This window comes from Wyeomyia smithii, chromosome 3 (genome assembly GCF_029784165.1).
Source record: "Wyeomyia smithii strain HCP4-BCI-WySm-NY-G18 chromosome 3, ASM2978416v1, whole genome shotgun sequence".
NCBI lineage: Eukaryota > Metazoa > Arthropoda > Insecta > Diptera > Culicidae > Wyeomyia > Wyeomyia smithii.
In genome coordinates this window covers 613,942-639,831 of record NC_073696.1, presented here as the reverse complement: position 1 = coordinate 639,831, position 25,890 = coordinate 613,942, and the positions used below count along the sequence as shown (strand labels likewise).

General features: G+C 40.7%; 4 protein-coding genes across 11 annotated transcripts in view; 2 read left to right on the top strand and 2 right to left on the bottom strand.

Annotated features, from left to right (window-relative positions):
• Window positions 1-528: 528 nt before the first annotated feature.
• LOC129729656 (uncharacterized) lies at window positions 529-1,621 on the top strand. Its single transcript, XM_055688393.1, has 3 exons — window positions 529-918; window positions 980-1,131; window positions 1,196-1,621. Exons 1-3 carry the CDS (start codon window positions 721-723, stop codon window positions 1,464-1,466), a joined length of 621 nt encoding a protein of 206 aa, XP_055544368.1. The 5' UTR covers window positions 529-720; the 3' UTR covers window positions 1,467-1,621.
• Window positions 1,622-1,972: 351 nt separating this feature from the next.
• Window positions 1,973-3,734, top strand: LOC129727677 (coiled-coil domain-containing protein 28A). Of its 2 annotated transcripts, none has more exons than XM_055685724.1 (4): window positions 1,973-2,360; window positions 2,442-2,610; window positions 3,161-3,241; window positions 3,304-3,734. In XM_055685724.1, the coding sequence occupies exons 1-4, from the start codon at window positions 2,217-2,219 to the stop codon at window positions 3,528-3,530; spliced, it is 621 nt and encodes a 206-aa protein (XP_055541699.1). In that variant the 5' UTR covers window positions 1,973-2,216; the 3' UTR covers window positions 3,531-3,734. The 2 variants fall into 2 exon arrangements, with proteins under 2 accessions (XP_055541699.1, XP_055541698.1); XM_055685723.1 differs by having other exon boundaries at window positions 2,936-3,241.
• Window positions 3,605-4,420, bottom strand: LOC129727678 (cytochrome c oxidase subunit 7A1, mitochondrial). Its single transcript, XM_055685725.1, has 3 exons — window positions 4,224-4,420; window positions 3,980-4,069; window positions 3,605-3,917 (listed from the first exon to the last, which is right to left on the bottom strand). The coding sequence occupies exons 2-3, from the start codon at window positions 4,058-4,060 to the stop codon at window positions 3,771-3,773; spliced, it is 228 nt and encodes a 75-aa protein (XP_055541700.1). The 5' UTR covers window positions 4,061-4,069; window positions 4,224-4,420; the 3' UTR covers window positions 3,605-3,770.
• Window positions 4,421-5,623: 1,203 nt separating this feature from the next.
• The window catches only part of LOC129726473 (fibronectin type-III domain-containing protein 3a), a 75,943-nt gene continuing 55,676 nt past the window's right edge, over window positions 5,624-25,890 (bottom strand). For 6 of the 7 annotated variants that reach the window (XM_055683203.1, XM_055683205.1, XM_055683204.1 and 3 more), the window contains exons 3-7: window positions 25,487-25,674; window positions 13,389-13,695; window positions 11,675-13,240; window positions 9,971-11,559; window positions 5,624-9,904 (exon numbers count right to left, since the gene is read on the bottom strand). In XM_055683203.1, the coding sequence (XP_055539178.1) occupies window positions 9,404-9,904; window positions 9,971-11,559; window positions 11,675-13,240; window positions 13,389-13,695; window positions 25,487-25,674 (4,151 nt within the window). In that variant the 3' untranslated portion in view covers window positions 5,624-9,403. Of the gene's footprint in view, window positions 9,905-9,970; window positions 11,560-11,674; window positions 13,241-13,388; window positions 13,696-13,815; window positions 15,536-25,486; window positions 25,675-25,890 lie in introns of those variants that run through there. The other variant, XM_055683210.1, reaches the window with a different exon arrangement.

Genomic DNA, 25,890 nt, shown 5'->3' with positions numbered 1-25,890 from the left:
AATTTGCTTGGAAAACTCAACTTTTATGCTCCTACACGCTCATTAAGAACGCGAAAAATTTTCGTATTAAATTCTTATAGAACAGAATATGCCATGGCCGGGCCAGTTAATAGTATGATGAGTCTTTACAATAAATATTGTGAAGTTATTGATTTAACGATGTCACGAAATGCTCTTAGAAAAATATTGAACACTAGAATTACATAACTATATTTGTGATGTTAGCAATAGTTTTTAAGATGTAGTCTACTATGATTGACGAAATAAATAAATAAATAAATTTTGTAGAGTTCTCGGCAATTAAATTTAAGTGTGTTGCGAAACAAACTAATAAGTGAAACCGCGGCCATTTAACAGCACATCAAAAAGCCAGCAAAATCTGAAACAAACCGGGGTTACACGTTGGCCACTTTTATGTTCAACCATCTACGCACCTTAGGACCGCGGGTGGTGCAACAAGTTTCTACGACGGTGCTTTCAACTCGTACAGTTCGACTTTACAGGACCGATACCGATTTTAGTTTTGACAGTTACGAAGGCTTACAAACTTCGCACTCATCTCAAAATCGGAACGTCTGCAGCTGCTGGAGCAAAACATGATACGTGGGTAACTGGGTGAAACGAATGCAGATTTACTAGGAAAATAACAAATAGTGACTGGCAGTGATTTGATAAGTTCCTTAATCTCCGTACAAAACTGAGTCCTTCACTCGAACCAGAATGGCCGACCTAAAAAAGGATTTGGACGAATATCTGCTACTGCAGAGCGATCAGAAAAAAAGTTTCAAACTTGAAATGCCCAAGATGCCATCGATATCGACATCCGGTGGGCTCGTTAGTAAACTCTTTGGCAAAGGTCCGGAACCTGAGGCAAACAGTTGGCTCAAAGAAACACAAGACACTTGTTGTCCCAAATTGGTTAGTTGTTCCAGATTGTTTTCACTGGTGGAATGTTTAACGTAGCTTGTTTTAATTGCAGAGTCGGATACAAAGAATTGTTGGTTTCGTGACATGCATGGGCCTGGGGGTATTCTGTATGATTGTGTCCACTTTCTACATCCCAGTGTTGATTCTCAAGGCAAGAAAGTTCGCTTTACTCTACACACTGGGAAGTATTTTTTTCATTATGAGGTTTGTCTTGAGACGTTATTCAGTTGTTTTAGGAATACTTACCAATATGTTCTTTTTTTTATAGTTTTTCTTTTCTGAGTGGATTTGGAGCTATGTTCCGGCAAACGTTCTCCCGCGATAGGTTAGCCCTGTCCATTTCGTACAGCTGCTGCCTAGTGGCCACACTGTACTTTGCCATGATCGAACAAAGCACAGCATTCACTGTTCTGTTCGCGGTCGCACAAATTATATCACTGCTGTGGATGATTCTTGGTGCTGTTCCAGGTGGAATGACCGGAGTCAAATTCTTCAGCCAGATGTTTCGAAGTTCGGTATCCAATCAGCTGCCGGTGTAAGTGATTGGATTGCCTTTTTACAAAGGCGGGGTGCAATCGTTAAAAAAATAAAGTTCACTAAGGTGATAAAAAAACAACAGAACAAAAATTGTATCAGTATGATTAGCTAACCTATTTTATCATGAATAAAAACAATTGTCTCACAAGAATAAGAATTTTATTAATCTGTGTTGAACCTAAATTCGGATTAAAATAAAATTGGACTGACTATAGGACAGGTTGGTGATGGTTGCTTGATCGTCTTCCTCGTCGTTGGAGACCAGCTTCTGCCGTTCGACTGCCGCATCATCGCAGATTAAGTTGTTGCCCGCTGCAAAACTGTTATAAAGCTAAAACTCTTTAACATTTTACAACGGATGGATTTTCAGAAATTCATGATAAACCTCAATGTTTCGAATTCAACCATAAATCTTATGTTGAATATGAATTAGCATACAGCAAGTGAAATTAACCTATTCAATAGGTAAATTTGAGTAAGCGTGTAATTACCCTTTTTGACAGCCAAAACAAAGTAAATAAAGCAAATAGGACGATTATAGATGAATCTAAATTCTTTTTGTTTTTATCAATTCAATTGTTTGAATATAACAAAAATTGAGTGTTAAACGAAACATGTTGATAAATTGCGTGCCAGCAGCCATTTCTGCCATATAGTACAACTGACGTGCATCAGTGGGTAGTAAAATTGCTCGCGTTCACCCCACCCATCCAGCAGCGTCCGCGACGGCGGCGACGACGATTAGCAGTTCCATGGAATGCGATGATGCGGCAGTCGAACGGCAGAAGCTGGTCTCCAACGACGAGGAAGACGATCAAGCAACCATCACTAACCTGTCCTCCAGCGGTCAGGCCAAGTCAATACAGACGCCAATTTCTCCCGTACTAAGCAATAAGGTGAGTCATCCTGCTGCTCTTATCAGCTTTTTTATGGTATGTGTGTGCGACAAATCCTTACGACCGACTTTCACTTTGTAGATTTTCTCCAGCGGCGAAACAAGTCGCAGTCACAATTCTACTAGTTATACCGCTAGCCTAGCGGGAAAAGCTGCCCAGGGAGATGCCGCACCAACGGCTCGACTAAATTATGTCAACGAGCGTCGCATTGGCCAGGATGCCAAGACCAAACCGAAAAAGATTCAAAGAGGTAACGATGATAATGATGATAACCCATTTATTTCGGTTCAGTTTATTGACCTCGTAGCGCTCGTGTCGTTTGTATTTCGTAATGTATTACATGCTTGTTTGTTTCAGTTTAGTTCGAATCGTCGATAAAGAGGTTGATATTTTTTGATCTTGTAATCGTAATTTTGCGTTTTTCCTTTTGTTCATTTATTTTTCATGTTACGTTATGTATTGCCACCCGATTCGTTATGATTTGTGCACCTTCGTTCGTATGCTCTGGTTTGTTGGCTTGTCCTTGGTTTTGTGACACACTGTGTGGTTATGTGGCGGTGGCAAAATCGGGACAGATCTCACACCATCCAGTGTGATCAGTTCCAGCAACAGCAGTAGTAATCTTCCGGTCAGCTCGCGGCTTTATCGTAGCACCGGTCCACAACAGAAAGCGTCCGATCAGTCGTCATTGGCCAGCAACAGCAGATCGAACGCCGCCACCGCCAACAGTAGTTCAATTAGCTTGAACAAGAGCTACAGCTTTGCTTCGCGCTCACTAAAGCACCATTCTTTCATCTCAGAAGTTCCGGACGTGCGGCACATGGAGCGTGCCCTACTTGGGTTGCTCGACGACTTCCACTCCGGCAAGCTGAAAGCGTTTGGTAAGTAGCCGACGTTGGTAATTAGGTGGAAGGTTCTCATTTTAAAGATTCATCCCACGTAGGTTCTGGCTGCACGATGGAACAAATGACCAGCATCCGTGAACAGCAGGAAAGTCTCGCGAAACTTCACTTCGATCTAGGCAATGAGTCCTCCGCTGCATCGGCGTCCTTCAGCAGTAGCAACGCCGACAGCAACCAGTCGCAAGCTAACATGAAGAAGCTTGTCGCCAAATTGGAGCAGCTATCGTTTTCCATTGAGAAGTTACATTCGAGTAAAGCAGAGCAATGAAAAGCTGCACAAGGGGATATAAATAATATAGGTTGGGCGCTAGAGTTCGGTTCCAAGTACACAATATAGTCCGATAATAGGTGCTACTACAGGCGTCGGAAACATTTTTTTTATTTATGATTGCAATAACATAACTTATCAGATCACTAAACCAGATATATATGGTTCGGAGGAAATTTAATTAAACTTTTGTTTTATACACAATGTCATACTGTTTTATTTCACTAGAGCTAACATGTTTTAGTCCGATTTCTTACCAGTGAATCCCAATTGGTAAATCAACTTGAGAGTGCCAAGAATACCAACTCCACACAACGCAACTGTTGTCAGAAAAAGAACCTTGTCCGCTGGGCCACCTTTCAGGTGAATAGGTAACGTGTTCTTAGCCTAAAAAGTGGTAAGGCTCCAATAAACTATAGACTAATACCTATTGACCAATCCTATCAAACCTGGAAGAGTTGCATATTTTTGCGCAGTCCTTCTGGTAGTTTGTCTGAGATGTAGATTTTCGGTTCCGGATGGTGTCCCATGTTGGTTTACTACAAAACAAATGGCATTAACGTTTTCAAATTCATTGCGTGCGATGTTGTAACGGTTATGCAATCACCGATCTGATGGGCCATCAGCTGATTTAATTGGTGCACACGCCTGGGTAAATCTTACGGAGTTTTATGTTTAATTAATGATACTTACCTTAGTTTATTGGTATAATTTAAGTTGGAAAAAAACTATGCACTAGTCGCAGCTTGATGCACTTTTCCACGATGGTAGAACTTGGAAATGTATGGCACTGAGTAGCAAAAATCGAATGCAGTTTGTGCTAATGCACTCGTGCGCTATTTTTACTTACAAACTGAAATTTGGCAGCGACGACGTTCAATTCGAAATGCAGCCCTAGTGTATAGCATGAAATGCATCTACTGCAAATGTAATTTTTGTCTCTTTTTCTTAGCTCAAGTAAAATCAGTCCGTCACTTAAAAATTGCATGCTGTACGGAACATCAGTGGGGACGCATGGTGATCAACTGGTGATTTTGGCACTCTTTGGGGGTTTCTACGCAGATTTCTGAATTGTGCGGCACAAGGCGCTACAATCCGCTACGTTTTTCAAATAATTCTGTAACGTTTTTTTTAGTATACGATTGATGAAAATCAAGTGATATAAAAATTAGACTGGAAGAGATTAAACAACACTGTGGAAACAGCCACTAGTTTTCCGCGATTTCAAACGTTCATAGATTCAACTTACTTAAATACATACTTACCATGGCTTTCACTGTTTATCCAGTAAACATAAATCACACCATGATTTATAAATGTCCTTTTCTTTTTTGCGGTGTAGATACCCCGCGGACTACACTATGTCCTATCACTGTTTTTTTTTTACATTTTCCGGACTATCCCGGACTACCCTTTTTCTGTCCCGGACAGTCCGCGCAAGAAACAGAGTGCAGTTTCAAAGACACCAACACATTCACACGTATGTGTCAAAATCAAAAAAAAATGTGTCAAAATGTGTGTTTGCTTTGATTATCGTTCTTCGCGTGTCAAACATCGGGTTGAATTTTATTTATTTTATTTTGTTATTTTGTCATTTTTCAGTAAATTGGCAAATTTTGTGTACAAAAGACAATGGCGATAATGACCAAAACAAAAGTGACAGCTACCTCTGGTATTACGCACACCATTGCAATGCAACTGCTCGGAAAGTGTTTTTTTCTCAGCTGCAAAGCGTAGTCCGGGACGGGATAGTCCTGCCGTAAAAACGAATTCGACAAAAGACTCGTGAAATTACACTAAATTAGTTATGAATACATTCATTCAGAAAGCACGTGTTGTAGACAAAAACGGAAAACAAAAATTGAGTCATGGCCTACCTGAAAACATTCTATTCAAGTGAGAATATTACTCTTTGTCACATGTTTTGCTTCCGAAAGTCAATTGAAACCATTTTGCAACGTATTTACGAATGCCTTATTTTTACACCCCAAGTAGATTAAGTCTGATTTGAGAAAAGCTCTTCAGCGAGATACAGAGTTCAAATGAGTGACAATGTTTTGTGTTCTATTACTGAATAAAAATCAACCCGAATCTATTTTTTACATAAAATATATTTCTGTTAAATTAAATATTGTTCATATATATTAAGATGTTTTTGTTGTTTATATACTTAATGACCACTTTTAACATATATATTTTAATTGTTTTTCCACTTGTTTTAATTGTTTATATGTGTGTGTCGCTCTTGCAGTAATATTTGTTTCTGTTATACATTATTCCTTCAGTTTTTTTGTTTGTTTCCATATGTTCATAGTGTAATATTATCATTTCGTATTCTTCGATTCTAGAGTTTCCCTACCATATTTCGCTCAGCTAGTTCCATAATTTTGAAAACTGACGATTTTCAGTTCCATGTTCCTCATTGTTTTAGCGTACGATTATAATCATATAACGTTTCTTGTTTTCATAATCATATAACGTTTTTTTGTTTTTTTTCTGTTTGCTTTGCTTTGCTCGCCACTATCCTACTTTGTTGTTTTGTTTGCAATAGTTTTCTTGTTTTGTAGGAGAAAAGAAAGTAAATTATAATATTAAAAAAATACAAAATATAACATTTCTAATAAACAAATTATCATAAATGTAATAAAAATGAGATATAAAGGTGTTTCTTTTGTTTTGTAAAAAATATTTCGCATATGAATTCTAATGAATAGAGATTGTTTAGTAAAATTTATACAATTACTATTATACCCCCATCATTAATATAATCATGTATATACTTTTAGTAATAATTATTTTACGATCTTTCCTTGAATCATGGTTCGATAGAATAGGTTTTGCATATCCATTTATGTATATAGCATTCATTTATCCGTTGCTTTAGATACAAGAAACCTTGATTTCAGCTTCTTATTATTCTCTCTGGTGCTTATCATCATCATTTTCATTCTCTCCGTTCTTTCCGTATTATTACCTAGTTTTCCTAGCCAACGTTTGTCTGCGTCTCACTTTACTTTTTTTGCGTAGAAACGTTTTAGAAGAACTGAAACGTCGTATATTTTCACCGCTGTTTTTTATATACAAATTACAGTTTTATTAACAAAAATAAAGTCGAATGAACTATAAAAAATTTACATTTGTTTAGGCATCTATTTTCGCATTTCCGTATTCATGGAGAAAAAGAAATTTGTTTGTTACATTGCATGCGACTTTAGTGGATTAAGTCGTCTCTTAGACTGAAGCTGTTTTATTATCGTTTCCATATGTTAATCACTTTCATCACTCCCGAACAGATGTTGCCCCAATATTACCCCTTCCAGTAGCAAACATCATTGTGTCATGCTTACTTTGTCTTATTTTCAAACTTGTTTTTCTTTTTTCGTATAACTTTCAGTATGCTTGTGTCCCGTTTCACCTGTTTCCTGTTGCATTCTTTGAGAGAAAAAAAAGTTCATTCGCTAAACTAGTAAAAACATAAAATTACACTTGTTGTTCTCCTAACGTAAATAGTGGAAGCCGGGCGCAGGAAAATAAAACAAGCTGATAAATAAAAAGCATCGTGTAAATATGATTTGCTCTAGCTTAGAGAGAAAAAAAAAACGTAAAAGTGAAATGCACAACTTATCTATATCAGTGTATTGCAAATACGTCATTTTCGAGGGCTAGGATCCAGTAAAACTAAACAACAACGGAAAATTACAAGTACACCATAGCATAAAAGAAAAGTTTTACAAGCTTTTCTACTACCTTTTGTCATAGTGCTACCTTACCTAGAGGGATGTCAAGCTGTAAATCTCCTTGTTTCTGGTTAGTTGTGTCTGCTTCTATATATTCATGTATAACCGGGCACGATTCATCCTCCCGTAGCGGAGTGTAAATAGAGTTTATAATAAGGCGAATAAAATGCATCGTATCCACAAATAATTTAGCTAGTAAAACGATACAAAAATTGCACATGGAACAATCACCAATAAAAAGAAATGAATTGCAATATTATCAAAAGTAATATACACGCAGCGTTTCTCTTCCAGCTTGCAATCGATTCTTTGTGTAGGTATGTATTTGAATTCGCTTCTTGGGAAATCCGAAATAACAGAACCGCGTTTTGTAGGTTTCTCACATGCTAATTTTAAATTTAAAACAAAACAATTCCATAACGCTGACTCGGATTGTTGAAGAGACTAGATCATCAGTGCATGATGGTCAAACTTTTTGGAATTTATTCAACTCAAAAAACCAGTAGATAATTTTACATTACAAAGCGCGACCTGTCATTTCGAATACACTCAAACATGAACAAAATAAGCTTAAATGTGTTAGCATGTTGTAGTGCATGAGATTTGTTTTTTCCTTAATTTCTGTGTGTAGCTTAGTTTTGTCTTATCTATGATAACCTGTATTCTGTTAGCCGTACTTAAAAATCGAGAAGTATGAGAATAGTAGCATAGAAAATGGTGTTTCCTAGTTTCGATTGGTTTGATTTGATCCGCTAAGTATATTGCCTGTTCCAGTAGATGCAATGGTTTAAATCGGTAGAACGTAGTTTTAAAAGAGCTTGTATGGAATGCATTCAGTTTTATATTTCATCGTGAAGGATTTCGACATCTTCCTTGTTCAGATGGGAAATTAATCTGTCTAAATGTGTGACTATTTTAGTGAGTTGAATATTACGATAGGGCTATTTTTACACGTTTTCCATTCGATTCTCGTCTCCTTCCTTGCTTGTTTCTGCTCGTTTATAATTAGTAATACTATAGTTTTCCTTGTTTTTACTTCTTATTTTCATAAACGTATATTGATTTTTTTTCGTTTTCGGAGTAACACTTCTAATCAAGCGGGTTGTTTGTTTGTTTGCTCGTCTGCATGTCTGTTTGGGGTAAATTTTACTGACTGTCTTCATTTTACTTTTACTCATAAGGTTCGAAAAACAAAGCGCTTTGCAAGCGAATTAACTTAGCACAATGCACGTTTCAAAAGAACAATGCAGAAAAAAAAACTGAACAACTTTTCTGGGCAACAAATTTTGTAATGGGCTCAGCTTTCCTTCCACTATCTCTAAGCGTAATATAAGGACACTGTAGCTTTTTTGTTCAATTCTGTATAAACTTCCTACCCTCTTCGTTTCGTATCATATCTCAATAAACGCACACGATCAATTCGCTTTGTTTTTGTTTTTCGCCGTTCCTTTTTCTTTTCTAATGGGAATAATCGTAACATAAACAATATAGCAAATTTAACATATAATATTATCTGCAATCATTTCTTATGTTCTGCAAACTTTCATGGTGCACCCCATTTTATTATGTTTTTGTTTTTTTTTTTTCATTCTTGATTTTTAGAGAAGACCAAACACTGGAGAATAAATTCCTACTGGTTTTCGTTCCACCACAATTTACAGCAAATTAGCTAAGTAATGTATGTTATGTTTTGCTTGTATACGTGTAATTTTTGTTTACTTTCCCAGGTTAGCAATAGTTTCAATAGTTGTAGCAGTGACAAACAGTGACAGCAATATTCTTTTACGGTGAATTGTTTTTCACATTTCCTCCACCACAGCATATTATCTATTTCATTTGTTGTGGCTGTTGTTATTTTTTTTTGTCTTGTTTTTCTCTGGTTCGGACTAATAACGACTGCTAGATAGTAAGCATCGATAATTGAGTAGCACTTGTGACAATAATGATTAAAAAATGCACAGCTAAAAAAATGTAAGTTTGATGCCCCATTCGCCCCCCTCATTATTTTTCACACACTTAGGTATTCGTTCCGAAATTACGCTGGTGCAACGATAGACAGGGGCAGAGGGCGAGCGAGGCAATAAGAGAGTGAGAGAGAGACGTTGACTGCAGATTATGATTTATAGATGAGGAGTTTTACTTCAGGCAAGCTGCAACGATCATCGACAGCACAATAAAGATGAGTACGAACAGAACCGCCTTGCTGGAGTCTGCCTCGAACAGTTCGGAAACCGTTTGCATCAGATTTGCTCCCTTGGGCAAATGAAGTAGTGTTTGTGCAGCACTACTGGCGTTCTGATTCGCCTGATGATGGCCATCGTAACCTGCAGCAGCATTAGCAAGAATTAGCTCACCCCGACTGTTGACCACATTACCGGCAAACAGGGTCCTCATGGAAGAGGTTGAACAGGATCCGTCTACTTCATCGTGACACGCACCACCATGTCGCAGATGTCCACCATGCGAACTGGCAGTTGAAGTTCGATGTGGTGTTAATTGGTGATGCAAAACCGGTGAAAATTGACCATGGATCTCTTCTCCGTTGGACCGAATTCGTATCGGACATACTTTGAAAAGATAACCCACACCGTAGCACAAATTGTAGATGGTATGTCGTGTTTCCGGCCCGCGGTAAATCTGAATAAAGAAAGTGAGTTAGTGGAAATCTCTTTTCGTTTTTTTATGACAAAAAATACAACTCACCTCGTGGAATTCCTGATCCTTCGATTTGGCCATATGTAGCATATACTCTATCGCATCGGAAAAGGGATTGTTTCGACTTGTTTGCCATTCGATGGTCAATAAACCAACGCCGGCCGTTGCGGGACCGCTACTTGTGGTTAATTGGGTATTTCCCTGTAGGAGACCAGCCGCGTTCAGATTGTTGACGCTGCCATTTACCGAGGACGGTGGGTGCTGAGGTGAACTATTACCACTGCTGCCACTTACCGGTTCAATGTAAACCCTCGGTGCCTTGATGGTATTCGGTGTTGCGGCGTTTGTCACGAACACGAAATCTTCGGAAAAGTCTCCCATTCCAGCGTGTTTTGTTTCGACCGCTATCCGGAATGTATAGGCGGTTAGCTCATGCAATTTCATCACTTTACAAGTGCTGCGCGTTCCTGTGTACACATTCTGGTACTCTCCGGTACGATTGTTTTCCAATTCCACATAGTATCGCGCAAGATCGATTAGGTTCTTGCCTTCGCCCCAGCGCAACTTCAGATGTGAAAATCCAAATTGAATACACTCCAGCTTTGGTGGTTTTGGTGGCAGTGGTGCGGTAGTAAACTTGAGATACCCGGAGAATGGGCCAGTCCCTATCTCGTTAACGGCTTGAATTCTCAGTTTGTACGCCGATTCCGGATGGAGATCCTCGATTAGCAACTCATTCCGGTTAGTGTCCACAGTGGCACTATTATCTAATAAATTCGTTTCTGACAGTTCTTCGTCGTCGTTCTCGGACGCTGCGGAATCCTCTCTGCCCGCCAGGTCATCCTCATCGTAGTCTTGCTCCTCGTCTAATTCTTCATCATTTTCTTCATAATCATCACTAGCACGACCATCATTTCTGGTCCGATTAGGCTCACCCTCAGTTCGGCTCCTTCGAAACACGGTGGAAGCGGCGTCTCTCGATATCACTCGATCGCCGCACTCGATGTTGTAATAGGTAATCGAGGAACCATTGCAATGTGGCGTCTCCCAGCCGATAAGTATACTTTTGGCCGTAATTTTATGCTGCCCTAGAACGGGGACATTTGGCGGTGCCGCTGGGGTCTTCTGTGAGAACGTCGATGAGTACCGAGAGCTTCCGGCACTATTAACTGCGCACACTCGAAAATGATAGCTGGTGAATGGAGCAAGATTTTTCAGCTCAGCACTTCGTTGCTGACCATGGTAAACAGTCTGGAAGACCAGTTCCTCAGTATCGACGGTGGCAACGTCGTCGCTATCAGTGGCATCACCAGCCGCGGTACTTGACTGTAGGATATACTCGCTGATTGGTGCCCCATTGCAGTGCGGTTCGTCCCAGATCACAGTTAGATGAGTTGGCGATTTAACTGAAATGTGCAGCTCTTTGGGAGCGTTCGGCGGCGCAGCGCCGGCATGGAAACTGTACTCCTCCGACCACTCTCCGGCCCCTATACGGTTGATTGCACGCACCTGTACCGTGTACAGTTCACCCGGCCTGAGGTCTTTCACTACGCAGAACTGATCCTTGCCGCGGTAGCAAGAGTTTCGCGTCTTATTAGTCATTTCCACCTCCATCTCGTACTCGAGCACTGGTGCACCTACGGACGGAAAAATATAATAGTGTCATTCGAAAATAAAGCATTCCAGGAGAACAACAAACGGTGAACTAGTCTTAGAAAAATAAAAAATAGACGATAAAGCGGATAATCTTACCTCCATTGTAATCCGGCTTATCCCACATCAAACAGGCGGCGTACGGTGTCGGTGCTCCACTGCAGTAGGGTCGCTGAGGTGCTCGCGGCGTTACCGGTTCCGTCGTAACCAGGCACGGTTCAGAGAATGTACTGATTCCACCCGGGCCTTCGCACAACACCCGAATCTGGTAGGTAGTTCCGGGGCTGAGTCGTTCTATTAGCGCCTCCGACTCCTTACCACTGTATATCCTCTCGTACAACGAACACGAGTTGATCTCCAGATGGTAGAGCGAAATTTCGGCGCCACCCGTATCAACCGGCGGGTCCCACTTGACCTTAAATGCCGTCGCGTGAATTTTACCCTTCACCTGAGGTTTGGTCGGTCGGCCCGGGCAGGAAGGTAGTGTTTTAAACACTACCTCTTTACTGTACGGACTTTGGCCATTTTCGTTCTCTGCTTTTACCCTAAAGTGGAATGTTGTTGCTCGTCTTAATCCTACACACTCGTACACGGTGTCCATTCCGGTGTAAATGTTCCTATAACCGTAGCCCTGGTCCAGATCGTTCATTTGCAACGTGAATCCCTCACTCGGTGACCGTCGCTGCCAGGCGAGTTTGAGCGAGGTTGCCGTTGCATGTTGCAGCGCTGGTGGCGTTGGCTGCGATGGCGGATTGCCAGCAGTATTGAATTTTACCAGATCTGAATATCCGCTGCGGCCGTACTCATTCACCGCCGCAAGGCGGAAAATGTAGCAAGTGGAAGGGTGCAACTTGTTTACAGTAAACTGTTTACCTTTTGTTTTACATACCTCTACAAAATCACAATTTTGGGAATTGATCAAGTGAATCATTCCGTTATACTTTCCATTGTCGTACTCGAGAATGTAATTGGTAATGTGAGCGCCATTGTCGGCCGCAGCGTTCCAGCGTAGCTGGAGTGAATTTTTTGTTCTAGCTATTAGCGTGGGGATCTTTGGAACTTCCGGTTCACAGGCAGGCGTATTGAAAACAGTTGCTTCCGTCGGGGATCCGTGAAGTTGGTCCAGATAAACCTGCAATCTGACGGTGTACTCCTGACCGGGTCGTAAATCCTGCACCATGCAACTTAGTGAACTACCCTTGAATATACTCTTGTATTTGTTCTCCTTTCCTGGATCACTAAGCAGCAATTCGTAATGCAGATCATGCACGTTGAAGGGTAGCGTTTCAGCAGGCGGTAGTGGACTGGGTGGTGACCATTGGAATAAGGCTGATCGAGACGTAATCTCATTAACCTGTGGCGACGAAACGGAGCTGAGATGTTCGATAATGGTTTGGGTATCGTCTTCCTCGTCCGGCATACTACAAGATTCGTCCCCATCTTCCGAAGTGGCCACCGAGGATGTTCCGTTGCGTTGGACAACGGAAACTGGATGTTGGTGGAGGTGTTGCTGCGGATGCAGTAAAAGTGGCGGTTGAAATTGCTGCGGTTGATGCTGTGGCTGTTGTTGTTGTTGCTGCTGTTGTTGTTGTTGATGCTTACGTACATTGCCGTTCACTTCCGTGTGCTTCCGAGGCGAATTGATTGGCGTCGCAATGGAGGCATCTGCAAGGCAAATTAAAAAGTTAATTGTTAGTGCCCGCGAAGATAGGTAAAGATAGGGTACCGGTTTCGCGAAAACCAGCACGCAAGCATAAGTGCGTCGAATAGCACCTATATGAATAAGTAGTAAAATGTGTAGAGATGCACTTACTCAGTTCTCTTTGTTTCTGATCTAACTTTCGTAGCAGCTTCGTATGCTGCCGTATTGCCCTCTCGTCCTTGTGGTACTGATTGTTGGTCGTGTGCGGAGGAGATGGCGAGTGGGTCACGTTGGCCTGTGGCGTGTGGAGTGTGTGAGTGCCACCGCCACCGGTACCTCCTGCTGCAGCCGCTGCTGCTGCTGCTCCTGTACCACCGGTAATCAGAGGTGTTTGGTAGAGATGAGGTGCTCCGGGACCCGGTCCCGCTTGATAGCCAGCCGCCATCGGATTGAAAAACTGCGGTGTAGTACCATTGATCTTCGAAAGAAACGTAGAGCAAAAAAAAGGTCTGAAGTGAATCACTTGTGCCAACGCATCACTTAAAATAACATCACGAGAGCACCCGAAAAATAGAAACCTTCGCGAACATTCATTCACCTTAATAACTATCCTCCCATGGCGAGGCCTCTCCTCGGAACTACTTGAGGGTTCCATAAACGTTCTGATCTTTTTGTTTTTCTTGTACACAGCAATTATATAGGATTAGGTGAGAAAACTTTCTTCACCGAACGAAAGCAGCTAGAACTGACACGTCGTCGTCGTCGTCGATTTGTGCAGCTTCGTGCGGAGGCAGGACAGCAAAATGAATGGGCACGTTATCAGCCAACCCCACAGCAACAAGTGTACAATAATATATATTTACCTACTGTTACCCACAGGAAAAAGCCACCACGTAGGCAATGTGTTTCATTCGTTCGTTCGCGAAAAGCTGCTGTCGTTTGCTGATTAAAAATTCAACTCGACGACAGTAAAGATCGCGGGGTGCTTGAACGGCTCTGGAGTAGAAGAATTCTTCTCAAGCAGATCACGACAGAGGAACCATTGGACTTATTGACTGAGTTTTTGAATATATTATTTCAAAAAATTGATAATTTTAGTATCCTGAACACTAGTTGTAGTTCTAGTGTAATTTTTTGCGGTCGATTTTTGATCAAATCTAGATAAACTTTTCAAAAGGTCCTATCTGCTTCTATCGTTTTTCCGGAGCGTCTTTTTATTTTGGTAATGGTTCAGCCACAGACTAACAGACATAACACTTCGAACAAATTTTCAATAAAATCATCGTTTGGATGATTGCAGTACTTCACGTTAGTAACACTAGCACCATCTGCTGTTTTATTCGCGCTGCGTCATGTATTTCGACATCAGCGCCAGCGTTACTGAATGTGTCAAATGGGGAACTACAAAATATGTATGAGATTGCATGACAGCGCCCCGGACGACGTTTTCGCGCGATGACTGTTATTCGATTGAAAATTTGAAATGAACGTTTTTTGCGGCGATGGAGCTAGGTTCCAGTGTTACGCCTGTTAGTCTGTGGTTCAGCTTTAGTAACTCTCCCAAGCGTGGTTTTTGTTTAGAAGGCTAGAGTGATCCCTCCGCTATCAACTAGTGCAAATAACGTGTCATAAAAGGTGTTTCATAGGTTGTGGTAATTGAATGAAAGTGATCGATCATAAAATCGATCAAAGCAGATAGGACCTTTTGAAATGTTTCTCTAGAAATAACAACACTAATCTCACAGCTAGAGCAAAGTCGTAAATACTTGTCTCTCATTTAAATATTGAAAGATGTATTTTTAGCTCACCTAATAAATCCAACGAAATGAAAAACAGAAACTTTAAACGACTAAGCTTTGTGTCCCAATCAACAAAAAAAAGCACTGCAATCGAGCATTTCCATAACAATCTAAGTTTTAAATTCGCACGCGAAATGCATTCGTCGGCGCTTTTCTTGTCTGCTGTTGAACGAAACCAGCCAGCCAGCGCCGACAGAATTCATCTGAAATTAATTTTGGGAAATGGCACGAGGTCACAGGAACGGCTGAGTGGATACATCAGCCTTTAGAAGTGCAAATCAGAGATGAGCAGAGGATGAAAACCTGTCAAGCGACGGCAACGGCGAACGAGCGGCCAGTAATAACTCGATTTTGCAAAGTTCACCAACCGAACCAAAACCACTGTAAAGGCCGGATGTTTTTCGATTGTTTCCATCATGCGCGGAATGCCGAGTGCAAAGCGAAGCATGAGTCAAGGGTGACCGAAATTCATCACATCCACGACCAAACCGTGGTAACAATTAAAAAAACGTTTAAAACAAACAAGCTCAGAGAGCACGATGATGGTTCACATCTTTAATGGTTTTAATTCTGTGTGATGGTTTTAATTCTGTGTTAGTGGTGATTGGTTGAAAATAGCATTACCGGTACGTCCTTGAAGCTTGCAGCTTTTTTTTCTTTGTGATATTGTCAAATTAAGCATTGTAATACAGTTTAGCTGATGTTGTCTACGGAAAGAGCAAGGCTTTGTGTAATATGAGACAAGAAAAATAGAAAACACAAATCATTCGCAAAAAAAAACTGCCAAATCGAAGACCTATCTTTCGGTATCTTCCTTTTCGTTGTTACTTATTCGTACGTTACATAAAATCAAAATAACAAAGTGACGTTGGCACACATTTCCATACAAAAGTGACGAAGAATTCTTTCGTTTTTGGGCCGTACTGAAAAACTGACCACTTGGATCTACGTCACAATGTCATCTCACGGCAGATCAGGTCAATGCCCTTTTCGCTAATTCGTGTTTTAAACGTTCGTTGCGTTTTATATGCTTGTGCCAATTTAATGGAGTTTTTTTTGCTGTTATTTCTCTTGGCTGCGTGCGTGTGCCTGGCCTATAACGAACAATCGGCAATGGCGTGGCGACGACGTGTACAACAGTCGGTTTTATTCCACTATTTGTTGTGCACCGCCATTTCATTCACAATTAGTATGATGCTTATGGTGGCGAAATAATTGTCCTCGTTGTCGTAATAATTTTCAAAGAGAAAATAACTTCTACGCAGTGCAGCAGCGCTGTGATAGAAGACAGACCACATCATGGTTATTACATAATGGTGTATCCATTTCTACACTGGTGCGATTTGGAATGTTGCAAGTTTGTTGTTTTTTTTTTTTGTCACCGTAAGGAAAGCGGAAACATTATATGATCTACGAGTCGCGATGCATACGCCCGGTACGTCCCCGGGGATTCACTGTCAAGTTGTAACCTGTGGAAACAAATAATGTGGAAACAAAAAGTTTTGCAATCAATCATCGCCAACAAACGACACCACAAATTGTTACGGTATTAATCTGACCACAGCCGGAAATGTAAAGTGCTCAAACACATTAAAAAGATAAGCGCAGATTGTGTTTTTTGTACCTGGCGAATTTGTTGGTATGTTGAATTTTATACAATAGGAACAGATGCATTTAAACAGTTTTGTCAGTACGACATTTCTATTATTGTACACTCTAAACTGTGCAATCGAAACTTTGGGAAACATCAATTGAATGTACTAATTAGCTAATAAATACAACGAAGGCACATACCATCCATTAAAAAAGCTCTAGGAAATTTTACAATTTGTATGACTGGCAAAAATATAGCTTTCCTAACAATACCATTGTTGAATTTACATATTTTTGTGGCATCTCAACAATTTTGGATACTTTTCACGCTCTATGCTGCTATGATTTTTTATTCAAATATTTCCTTTTTAGGAAAAAAATTGGAAATATATGGATTTTTTATCCCGCCATTGTTTTCTTTATGGACTCATCACTGCGACCAGAGGATTTGATCTATTGTGATATTGCCCAGGTGTTTTCTGTGCTCCTTATATTCCTTTGTATTATTGGCAGTATCACTGCACGTGTGTGAGGCGCTATCATTGCTTTTCAAGCATATTGCTCTACTATATCGAGTCTTATTCCACCCTACTATTCGTGGCGATATTGTCGCCAAATTACAATTCCATAGAGAAATATCACCTAACCTTCCTCCCTGGCCAGGTTTATTATGAGATGGTCTAATAATGTCAAGAAAAAGGGATCTTATCGAAACCTCTTTACACGTGCCAATATCGCCAGTTACTATTTCCTGGAGAGGATTAACATTTCTCTGGTCCGCAATCAGGGATGTTACGGATGTGATTCATTGAACATCTGCAGATGCGGATGCGGATGCGGATATGTGATTACGGATGCAGATGTAGATGCGGATGTTCCGCAATTACGGATGCGGATGTGGATATTCTTAGCATCCCTTGTGTTGTATTTTGCTTATTTCACATGACCATGTCCCTTCCCAGTGTAAAAGTTATCTACAAAATTTTTGGACGCAATATTTTTTTTCAACATCCGCATAGTATGATGCGGATACGGATGCGGATGCGAATGAAAATGTCAATTTTGCGGATATCCGTAACATCCCTAGTCCGTAGAAAGGTAAGAAGGATTGATTTTGTCAAGAGGAAGGGGTCTCATTGAAACCTCGTTTCTCCTGCCAATGCCACATCACAATTGCTTAGCCTGGGATCAGTTTTGGTATATGAAGGATATTTTGTCAAGGAGCTTTCCACATTTCAGGTGGACAACTTAGAGGAGGTACGCAAATGCTCACACTTGTCCACGATAGGGGGGAGGGGGTATTGATAACGTCCGTTAGCTCCCATGCACTTTACGTGTTCCTTATGGGTCCTATAAAGACTGTGTAACTTTTTAGATCGATCGGTGAACCGCCCGATTTGCGCCCGATTTTTAAAGTTTCCATACGATTTTATATGGGAAGATACACTTTTTCAAAACTTATTCTCTAGAGATGTCCAGTTGGCTCCTAAAAATATATCGATACATGATATTTGTCGGAAATTTTCCTGGGAAAAATTCTTCTGAAGATCGTAAGGCGCTACGATGCTTGTAGAAATAGCTATTCACCCCAAACTGATTGAATGTCCATTGAATGTGTAATGTCCACGGTCCCCACAAAATAAAGAATTTATATGGGCATTTGACCACGGGGGGGGGGGGGGGGGGGGGTGCTCATAATCGTTAAAAATCTGCCCACGGGGTATGTGGATGGCCCCCAAGATAAATTTAATCGATATCATTTCTCATCACATGATTGAATTTGCAACACCAGCATGCTGCAGCAGTATTGCTAGTAAAATTCAATGGTGAGCCGTTCGTCAGATATTCAATCAGTCTGGGGTGAATATCTTTTTTCACAAGCAAGGTAGCGCCTCGTGGTCTTCAGAAGAGTTTTTCCCAGAAAAATTGCCTATAAATATCATGTATTGATATATTTTTAGGAGCCAACTGGGCATCTCTATGGAAAAAGTTTTCTAAAAGTGGTTTTTTCCAAATAAAATCGTATGGAAGCGTTAAAAATTGGGCGAAAATCGGGCGTTTCACCGTTGTTATAGGACCCATAAGGAACACGAAAAGTGCATGGGAGCGAAAAAATAACACCATCGCCTTTTTCCCATATAACCGTGTCCCAGTCTAGTGGACACGATATTTATTTCAAGAGAATGGAAATCCGCCTGAAAAATATATTGGCCTGCAATAAAAATTCTAGAGCTGTTCTGGTTTTTTAGTCGTTGTCACCTATATTTTTGATAAATTTGGCCTCTTCGTTTTTGGGAAAGGTTTTTTAGGCATGTCAAGTAGATGTAGAACGTTTCCAGAATTCCAGGCAAAATAAGATATATTTCTTTTTTTTTTGCGTTTTCTTTAGTTAGCAGAGATATTTTCGAAATTTTTTCGCGCTAATTCAAAATTAACCTCAATAAGGAGCCAGTTTTGTCCGTAGTCTCATTCTTTTATTTAGAAGCGTTCTTCAACCACTTCACTGAATTTGAACCATTTTCTGGCCTTTTGCTTTCGTTAAAGATACTTCAATTATTTCAAGCAAATTTACGATTATTCTCTCAATCTTAATTTTTTCTCTGGATTCCAGGAGCGTTCGAAAGCATTTTAAATTAGTTCGAAATACCTAATTTGCTTTAACCGTTTTTTTCTGAGAAATTTCTGATATAACCTTATTGTGTTGCTTTTGTGGTGTGTTTTCAATCGTGCAGAGAATAGTTTGTGATTGTATTTATTTCGATTTTTCAAACTACAACTCGTTTTTCGGCCCTCTTGGGCTGATTTTTGATGGGATTTTTTGCATTTTTTGTTTAACTGGTTTTGTGCTGATTTTGAAATTAGTATTCTTTTGCTGCCATTTTATTGTGGTAAATAACCAAACAAACCACAGGAAAAAACGATTTAAACTTTTCTTTGTAAAAAAAATGTCCACGAGGACAAAGAGGAATAAGGGGGGGGGGTCCGAAATGAGGATTTTTGTATCCACGTTGAATGTGGACGGCCCCCAAGCGGAAGTAGTCTTACCGCAACCAGAAACTTTTGATCTTTTGTGTTATCGCCCGGGTGTTTTCTGCATTCTGCACTTTTATTATTAGCATTATCACTGTTGAGAGCGAGTGACATGATTATAATTCGAGCTTGTGTGTATGTTTTTTCACCCTTCTCTTTTACGCCTACTATTTCAAGCCTCACTGCTTCCGGCCAATATTATCGCCAATAACAATTCCCTGGAGAGGTTTCAATTGAATGTCCCTCTGGCCAGTTTTATTGTATAGAGATTTATTTTTGTCAAGAGGTATTTGTCGAGGTTTTGCAGAGTTCAACGTAAAGGAAGGGTTTATGGGGAACCTAAGAATAAACCTATGCTTAAGTCCGTTGACATCGAATGGCCTGAGTTCAACAGAGATTAGAACCCACGACTACCCGCTTGCCAAAGCGGACTCCGTAACTTTGCGGCTACGGAGCACCCCAAAACATACTACTTCACTCAGACTTTCCTTACTAACACGCAGAGAATCCTGAGTAAGAATCCTCAGAATACCGATTAACACGGTGACGGAATCGTGAAAGGAATCGCAAACACGATCCGGAGGATTCCCACTCACGATTATTATTCAAGAATCCTAGAGCCATATACAGGGCATTCCTGAGGATTTTTTTTTTTTCAGGAATCCTTTTCAAGGACGCTCACGAATCCAATGTGAGGAATCCTAAAGAATCTATGCGAATCGTATGTGTTCGTCCGGGTTGTTAGTTTTATTGTAAGAGGGACTGATTTTTGTTAGGAGGCAAGGCAACGGGGGTACTGTAGAACTCAGCTGAAGGTAGGGTTTGTGATGGGGAGCCTGAAAATAAACCCGTGTTTAAGTCCTTCGACAATCAAATGACCAGATTCTACTAAGATTCAAATCCACGACCACTCTGTAACGTTCCCGGAGCATGGAAAATACGCAATTTCCTAAGGCGGTGTCCATAAATTACGTAACGCTCATAGGGGGGAGGGGGGGTCCTTGAGCGTTGCGATTTGTTACACAGGGATGGGGGGAGGTAAGTTCAGCGTTACGTAACGAAAAATCTCTTGAGAGACTCTCCAAAAACGGACATGTTCATCAAAGAAATCCTTCTGCAGCGTTACGGAATATTTATGGGAGAGGGTAGATGTTGGCGCTACGTTTCGTTACATATGGGGGGTGGGGATCCTAAAATCGGGTTTTTTGCGTTATGTTATTTATGGACGTCGCCTTTTTTTTCCTGTATGGACTTCCTCACTGCGACCAGAATTGTAGATCTATTGTGAGATATGCCCGGGTGTCTGCTGTATCCCGCACTTCTGTTAATAGCAATACCGCTATTGAGAAGTGGCATGCTTATTAATATTGTTCATCAGTGCTTGTGTGTAATGTGATACTCTTCCTTACACGCTTACTGTTCTACTATACCGATACTCGTTCCTCTTGCCAAATATCACCAATTATAATTCCCTGAAGAAGTTTCGTCGTGCGTCCTTCTGGCCAGTTTTATTGATAAGAGGGACTTATTTTTTGTTAAGAGAAAGTCACGCAAAGGTATTGTAGATTTCAGCGTAAAGGAAGGGTAACTGGTGGGGAGCCTGAGAATAAACCCATGCTTAAGTCCTTTTTTGACATCGGATGGCCTGGTTCTACTAAGATTCGAACCCACGACCATTCGCTTGACGAAGCGGACTCTGTAACCTTGCGGCTACGCAGCTCCCCCTGGACGTCGCCTAAGTCAAATACATGAGCAAAAGCTCATTTAAGTCAAAAATGATTTATTATATTTCTTGCGTTTTTCCAGATAATTTTGACAAGCAACGTTCAATTTCTGCTACGTTATTTTCAATGAAAAAAACTCACAATCACGCAGGCAAACCTGAGTCAACATTATATCAAGAATTAAACAGCAAAGATCATGAAGTTTATTTCCTCAACGTGAATAATATTCGGCATTCGCAGAATAGGTGTGCTTCGCTTTCGTTGTCACAAAGGCGACATTTATCATCAAGATTGTTTAGCTTCTTGAGATGATACTTGCTCGGACAGTATCCTGTGATTAGACGTATGAATGTCCTCAGGTCTTTCTTACTGAGTTTGAAAAGAACGACTCTTCTCGCGATTTTTTTCTATGGTTTTTTTTTATTGTCGTAACCCGCTTGTTATATCCCAGTTTACTTTGATTGTTGCTTTTTCCCATTCACCGAGTTCAGCCTTCAAACGCTCATTAGGACTCCACAAAAAGGTTCTGGTTGACCCTTGTCTGGCTACTGAGTCAGCCTTATCATTTCCTTCGATTCCACAGCGACCAGTATCTTTAAGAAACTAAGAATCTTAGCCAGCTGTCAGAGCGATAGGATGCATTTTCACACAAGTTAAGAGTGGCAAAAAGGAGAACTCAGGATTTTAAGTGCTACCTGACTATAGCAGAAAATGCAGGTATTTGCGTGTCGTTAATTTGTTCTCAGACATATTTTCACCTGGAATACTGTTGGCCAATGTCCCATACCGCTCCCGCAGAATCGTTCATTTCAGAACCGTCTGTGTAGAAGCAAAGTGAGCCATCATGAATTCTAAGGTCATCTTGTTCCCAACTTTCCCGTTCTGTCTATTGTATTCTGTCTAGTCTAGTCTAGTCTACACTAACACAGCCAGTACATGAAAGGATCCTGGAAAATGATATCCATCATTTTTAAAAAATGATTTCCATACATTTTTCTTGTCAACGGCCAGGCCTACTGTGTAGCGCAATATAATGCAATATAATCTAAGAACGGGGAAAATCCGTACCAACCGCTCCGTATGTAATATACCTAATTCGTTGGGAGTGATAAAGCTAAGAAAGTACACTCCTTTGTTGACCAATCTCCTGGGATGGAACATAGGCATTTCCTCCTTATGCTCGGGTTTCGAAACCAAGGATATAGCGCCTTTACTCGCTCCAGCATTTAAAGAAAAATATAATAAAATATAAAAGGAACGCTCTCACCTATGTCATCCGGATCAGATTGGGAATAAGTTTAGGCTGTTGCCTGTCCTTACTTTTTCTCACACAATATTTAACCGATACTGTGGTTGATTAGGCGGAAGTTTCACAACCGATCTCAACTTCTAACAAACACTTGAATTAAGCTGGCTCCTGGCTGCAGCTGAAATTGAGGCCGCACCAAAAAGCACCCTCGTCCAGCGCATCAAACTCGACACCATTACATAACATACACAATTTTCTTCATCTTTCCTGGTGCTGATAGACCAGAATTGTCACAGTTAGTTGCTTATTGGTCACTTGAAGCACAATTTCCGCACATTTTTTTTTGATTTTTGCTCGACTAGCAACTTTTCCTTTGATTTGATTCAGTTAACGATTACATTTATGAAACACTATCCGAGAACAATAAATTTAAGAATATTCAACGAGCAAATTGTGACACCGCGAAAAATTGCGTCCGTTCGCGTTCGTGGTTTACTTCGATCTGTCCCGTTCTGTCTATTGTATTCTGTAGACAATTCCGAAGATTTGTTATTTTTTTTGGAAAATCTCTCAGTGTTCTTAGATGTCCTGTTGGATCTTCTTCTTTTAGATCAGCCTGGCGACTCAGCCTCAGAATACTTTTTTCCGCTCCTAGTTGAACCACCTGATGAAGTAAAAGAAGGTGTCGTATGGCATCCAAATTTTCAGTTCAATTCACAGGCCAGTCTTTGGATTTTACCACGCTTAGTTTGAGTGGATGTTTGAGTCGTCGTGCTTTTCCTTTACCAACATCACTGCGTCGTCTACAAAACCAATAACATCAAAACCTATTTCTTTTAGGCTTTGAGGCAGGTCGTCTACGATTAATGACCACAACAAGGGTGATAAAATCTCGCCTTGAGGACGTTCTTTGGTGGAATTTCTTGTCAGGAACGTGCGGCCTTCCCTTGGCTATTTGCATTGAGTTGTGCGATGCATTATCAAATGCTCCCTCAATGTCAAGAACAGCTGCCAGGGAAATTTCCTTGGCTTGAATGGATTTTTCGATTTTACCCACTAACATGTGTAGCGCCGTCAGTGGTTGATATATTGTTTTTATAAACAAATTAAAATTTGCCCAATGGATTGGGTGACATGTAGACTCTTTTTACAGGATGAACAGTCAGAACAGTTCCATTCAAATAACTCTAGTTTGTCTCCAGCTGGAAGGTATGTAGTTCAGTACCAGGCTCACCTTACACTTTTCCGTGATACTACGTAAAGAGTTGCTAGCTCTTCTGGAGCATAACTGGCTGTATTCCATTCCCGGAGACTTATCTTTACCCATTAAACCTTCGATTTAGTGAATATGGAGCAGGCAAGTTCTTGGGATTCAATCCAAGTCGCATTTTAGCTTAGCTGTTCTTTCGTTTGATCCTCATCAGTTTTCGAATATGATCCTGGGATGCTATGTGTCATCATAATATTTAGTGTTTCCTGAGAATCTGTTGGTAAGTGTAGTGAAAAAATTTCATGGATATGGAAAAGTTTTTCTCTTAAGAGTGCTCACTTTTAAATGTTTAAGAGACCTTGCAACTAAATTACACTGGCGAACACAAAATTCGTTCTAGAGCGCAAACTATAAAAAAACGTTTATCCGATCAATTCATCCTCTTTCAGTAAAATTCTGCATTGGTCTCAAGTTGACTTGGCCACCCAAAAATATTCTCTAGGCACAAGCCGCTCTCGTGTGGCTCGCAGACAGTCGCGGTCGGACGTCTGCGAAATCCATCAACTTTCGGTTGATAGAAACGTCGATAGAGCAGCCGGCGGTAAGGTATGCATGCACCGCCAGCAGTGTGAAGGGGATTGAATTATTTCACCTTCTATTCACTCGACCGAAACGCCGGGAATTCCTTGCCCACATTGTGTAAGTCGTACAAAGTGAGGCCAAGAGTCGGAACCGAGTCGATGTGTTTTGTGCATTTTAGGTGCACGCGGTCGGACGAATCACCGGGGATTGCCTTTTGCGGTGCAAGTGTTTGGATCACAGCCGTACACACGGGCAGCAATACAATGGGCCAAACATAAACACACAGATGAACGATAGAGTGGATAAAAAGAGAAAAAAAAGCGACGGCCGAAGAAATTACTTCCGCATTTCTTTTCCGCATAAGTGCGTTTCGGACTTTCTACGGCGCTTACCGGATGGATTGTTTAAGCGATAGGAACCGCCAAAACTGTTGACTTACACTACAGAGTACGCTTCGAGTGATGGTTTTTATTTGTTTTAGGTACGCATTACCTTCGATCTACATTTTAGTAATTTTCACTTCAACTGCGTTCGCTCAAAAATACGAGAAAAGTTTCGCCAATTCCAGTTTGTGTGTTATAAATTTTATTTTAATTATTGGTAACAATCGAAAATCAACGAAGCAGATGAGCGACTAGCGACTTCTACTAGGCGGATTCGTCGCGAAAGCTTGCAAAGAAACTCTAAGGTATATTAACAACAAAAGCGTGAACCGCAAAAACCAAAAACCAGAGGAGGTAGAGGAGACAGACAGCGTTGCAGAGCCATAAACCTTCTACCAGACACGCAGCCAGAGAGGCAAACTCTAATTTATGGCGGTATGGCTATTAGACGGAACGCGAAACATTTTCAGCGAATTTCGCCTGACGTCATCCAACTAGTTTAGTGCAGATACAAAAGTTTCCATCCATTGTCGCATACACACCGTTGACTACGCTATTTATTGAACGTTAAATTTCATCGCTCCTGCTTGTGTAATGCAGTTTAATCCCTTTTTGTTTCAGCGCCGACACCGAAGCATAATTTTAACGTTAACCGAGCAGACACGTTTCGCGGTGAGATTGGGAAGTGTGAAGACTTACATAATGTCCATGCAGGTGATGCTGGACACCGCCCTGGCCGATCTGCTGATGTTGGGTGGATAGAATGACGTGCCGCAGAGTGCCATTTTCGTCGACAATTTGCTGCATCACGTGGCCCGGTGGAACCTGCACCGGCATTGCCATCGGAGGAGTACCATTTTGCGACACCATCGGCACGGTGACTGGACCTGGGGATAAACAAAAAAAAAAAAACAGAAAGGAGACTATTAAGTTGAGCCATTGATATGGTTTGAAATACAAGTCGAAATTAATTTTATGATGTTCACGATCAACTATAAATCTGAAATCCACAACTAATTAGTCATAATAATTTCATGTTGAAAACAGTTTCGAAACGATATGTGAGCAATTTTGCATAAACAATATAAAGATATTTTGATACA

Coding starts and splice junctions, on each gene's coding strand:
- LOC129729656 (XM_055688393.1), top strand. CDS start 721: ATGGCCGACCTAAAAAAGGATTTGGACGAATATCTGCTACTGCAGAGC. Junction 919..979: donor ACACTTGTTGTCCCAAATTG/GTTAGTTGTTCC, acceptor TTTTAATTGCAG/AGTCGGATACAAAGAATTGT. Junction 1,132..1,195: donor AGTATTTTTTTCATTATGAG/GTTTGTCTTGAG, acceptor TTTTTTTTATAG/TTTTTCTTTTCTGAGTGGAT.
- LOC129727677 (XM_055685723.1), top strand. CDS start 2,217: ATGGAATGCGATGATGCGGCAGTCGAACGGCAGAAGCTGGTCTCCAAC. Junction 2,611..2,935: donor ACCGAAAAAGATTCAAAGAG/GTAACGATGATA, acceptor AAATCGGGACAG/ATCTCACACCATCCAGTGTG. Junction 3,242..3,303: donor CGGCAAGCTGAAAGCGTTTG/GTAAGTAGCCGA, acceptor CATCCCACGTAG/GTTCTGGCTGCACGATGGAA.
- LOC129727678 (XM_055685725.1), bottom strand. CDS start 4,060: ATGGGACACCATCCGGAACCGAAAATCTACATCTCAGACAAACTACCA. Junction 3,918..3,979: donor AAAATATGCAACTCTTCCAG/GTTTGATAGGAT, acceptor ACCACTTTTTAG/GCTAAGAACACGTTACCTAT.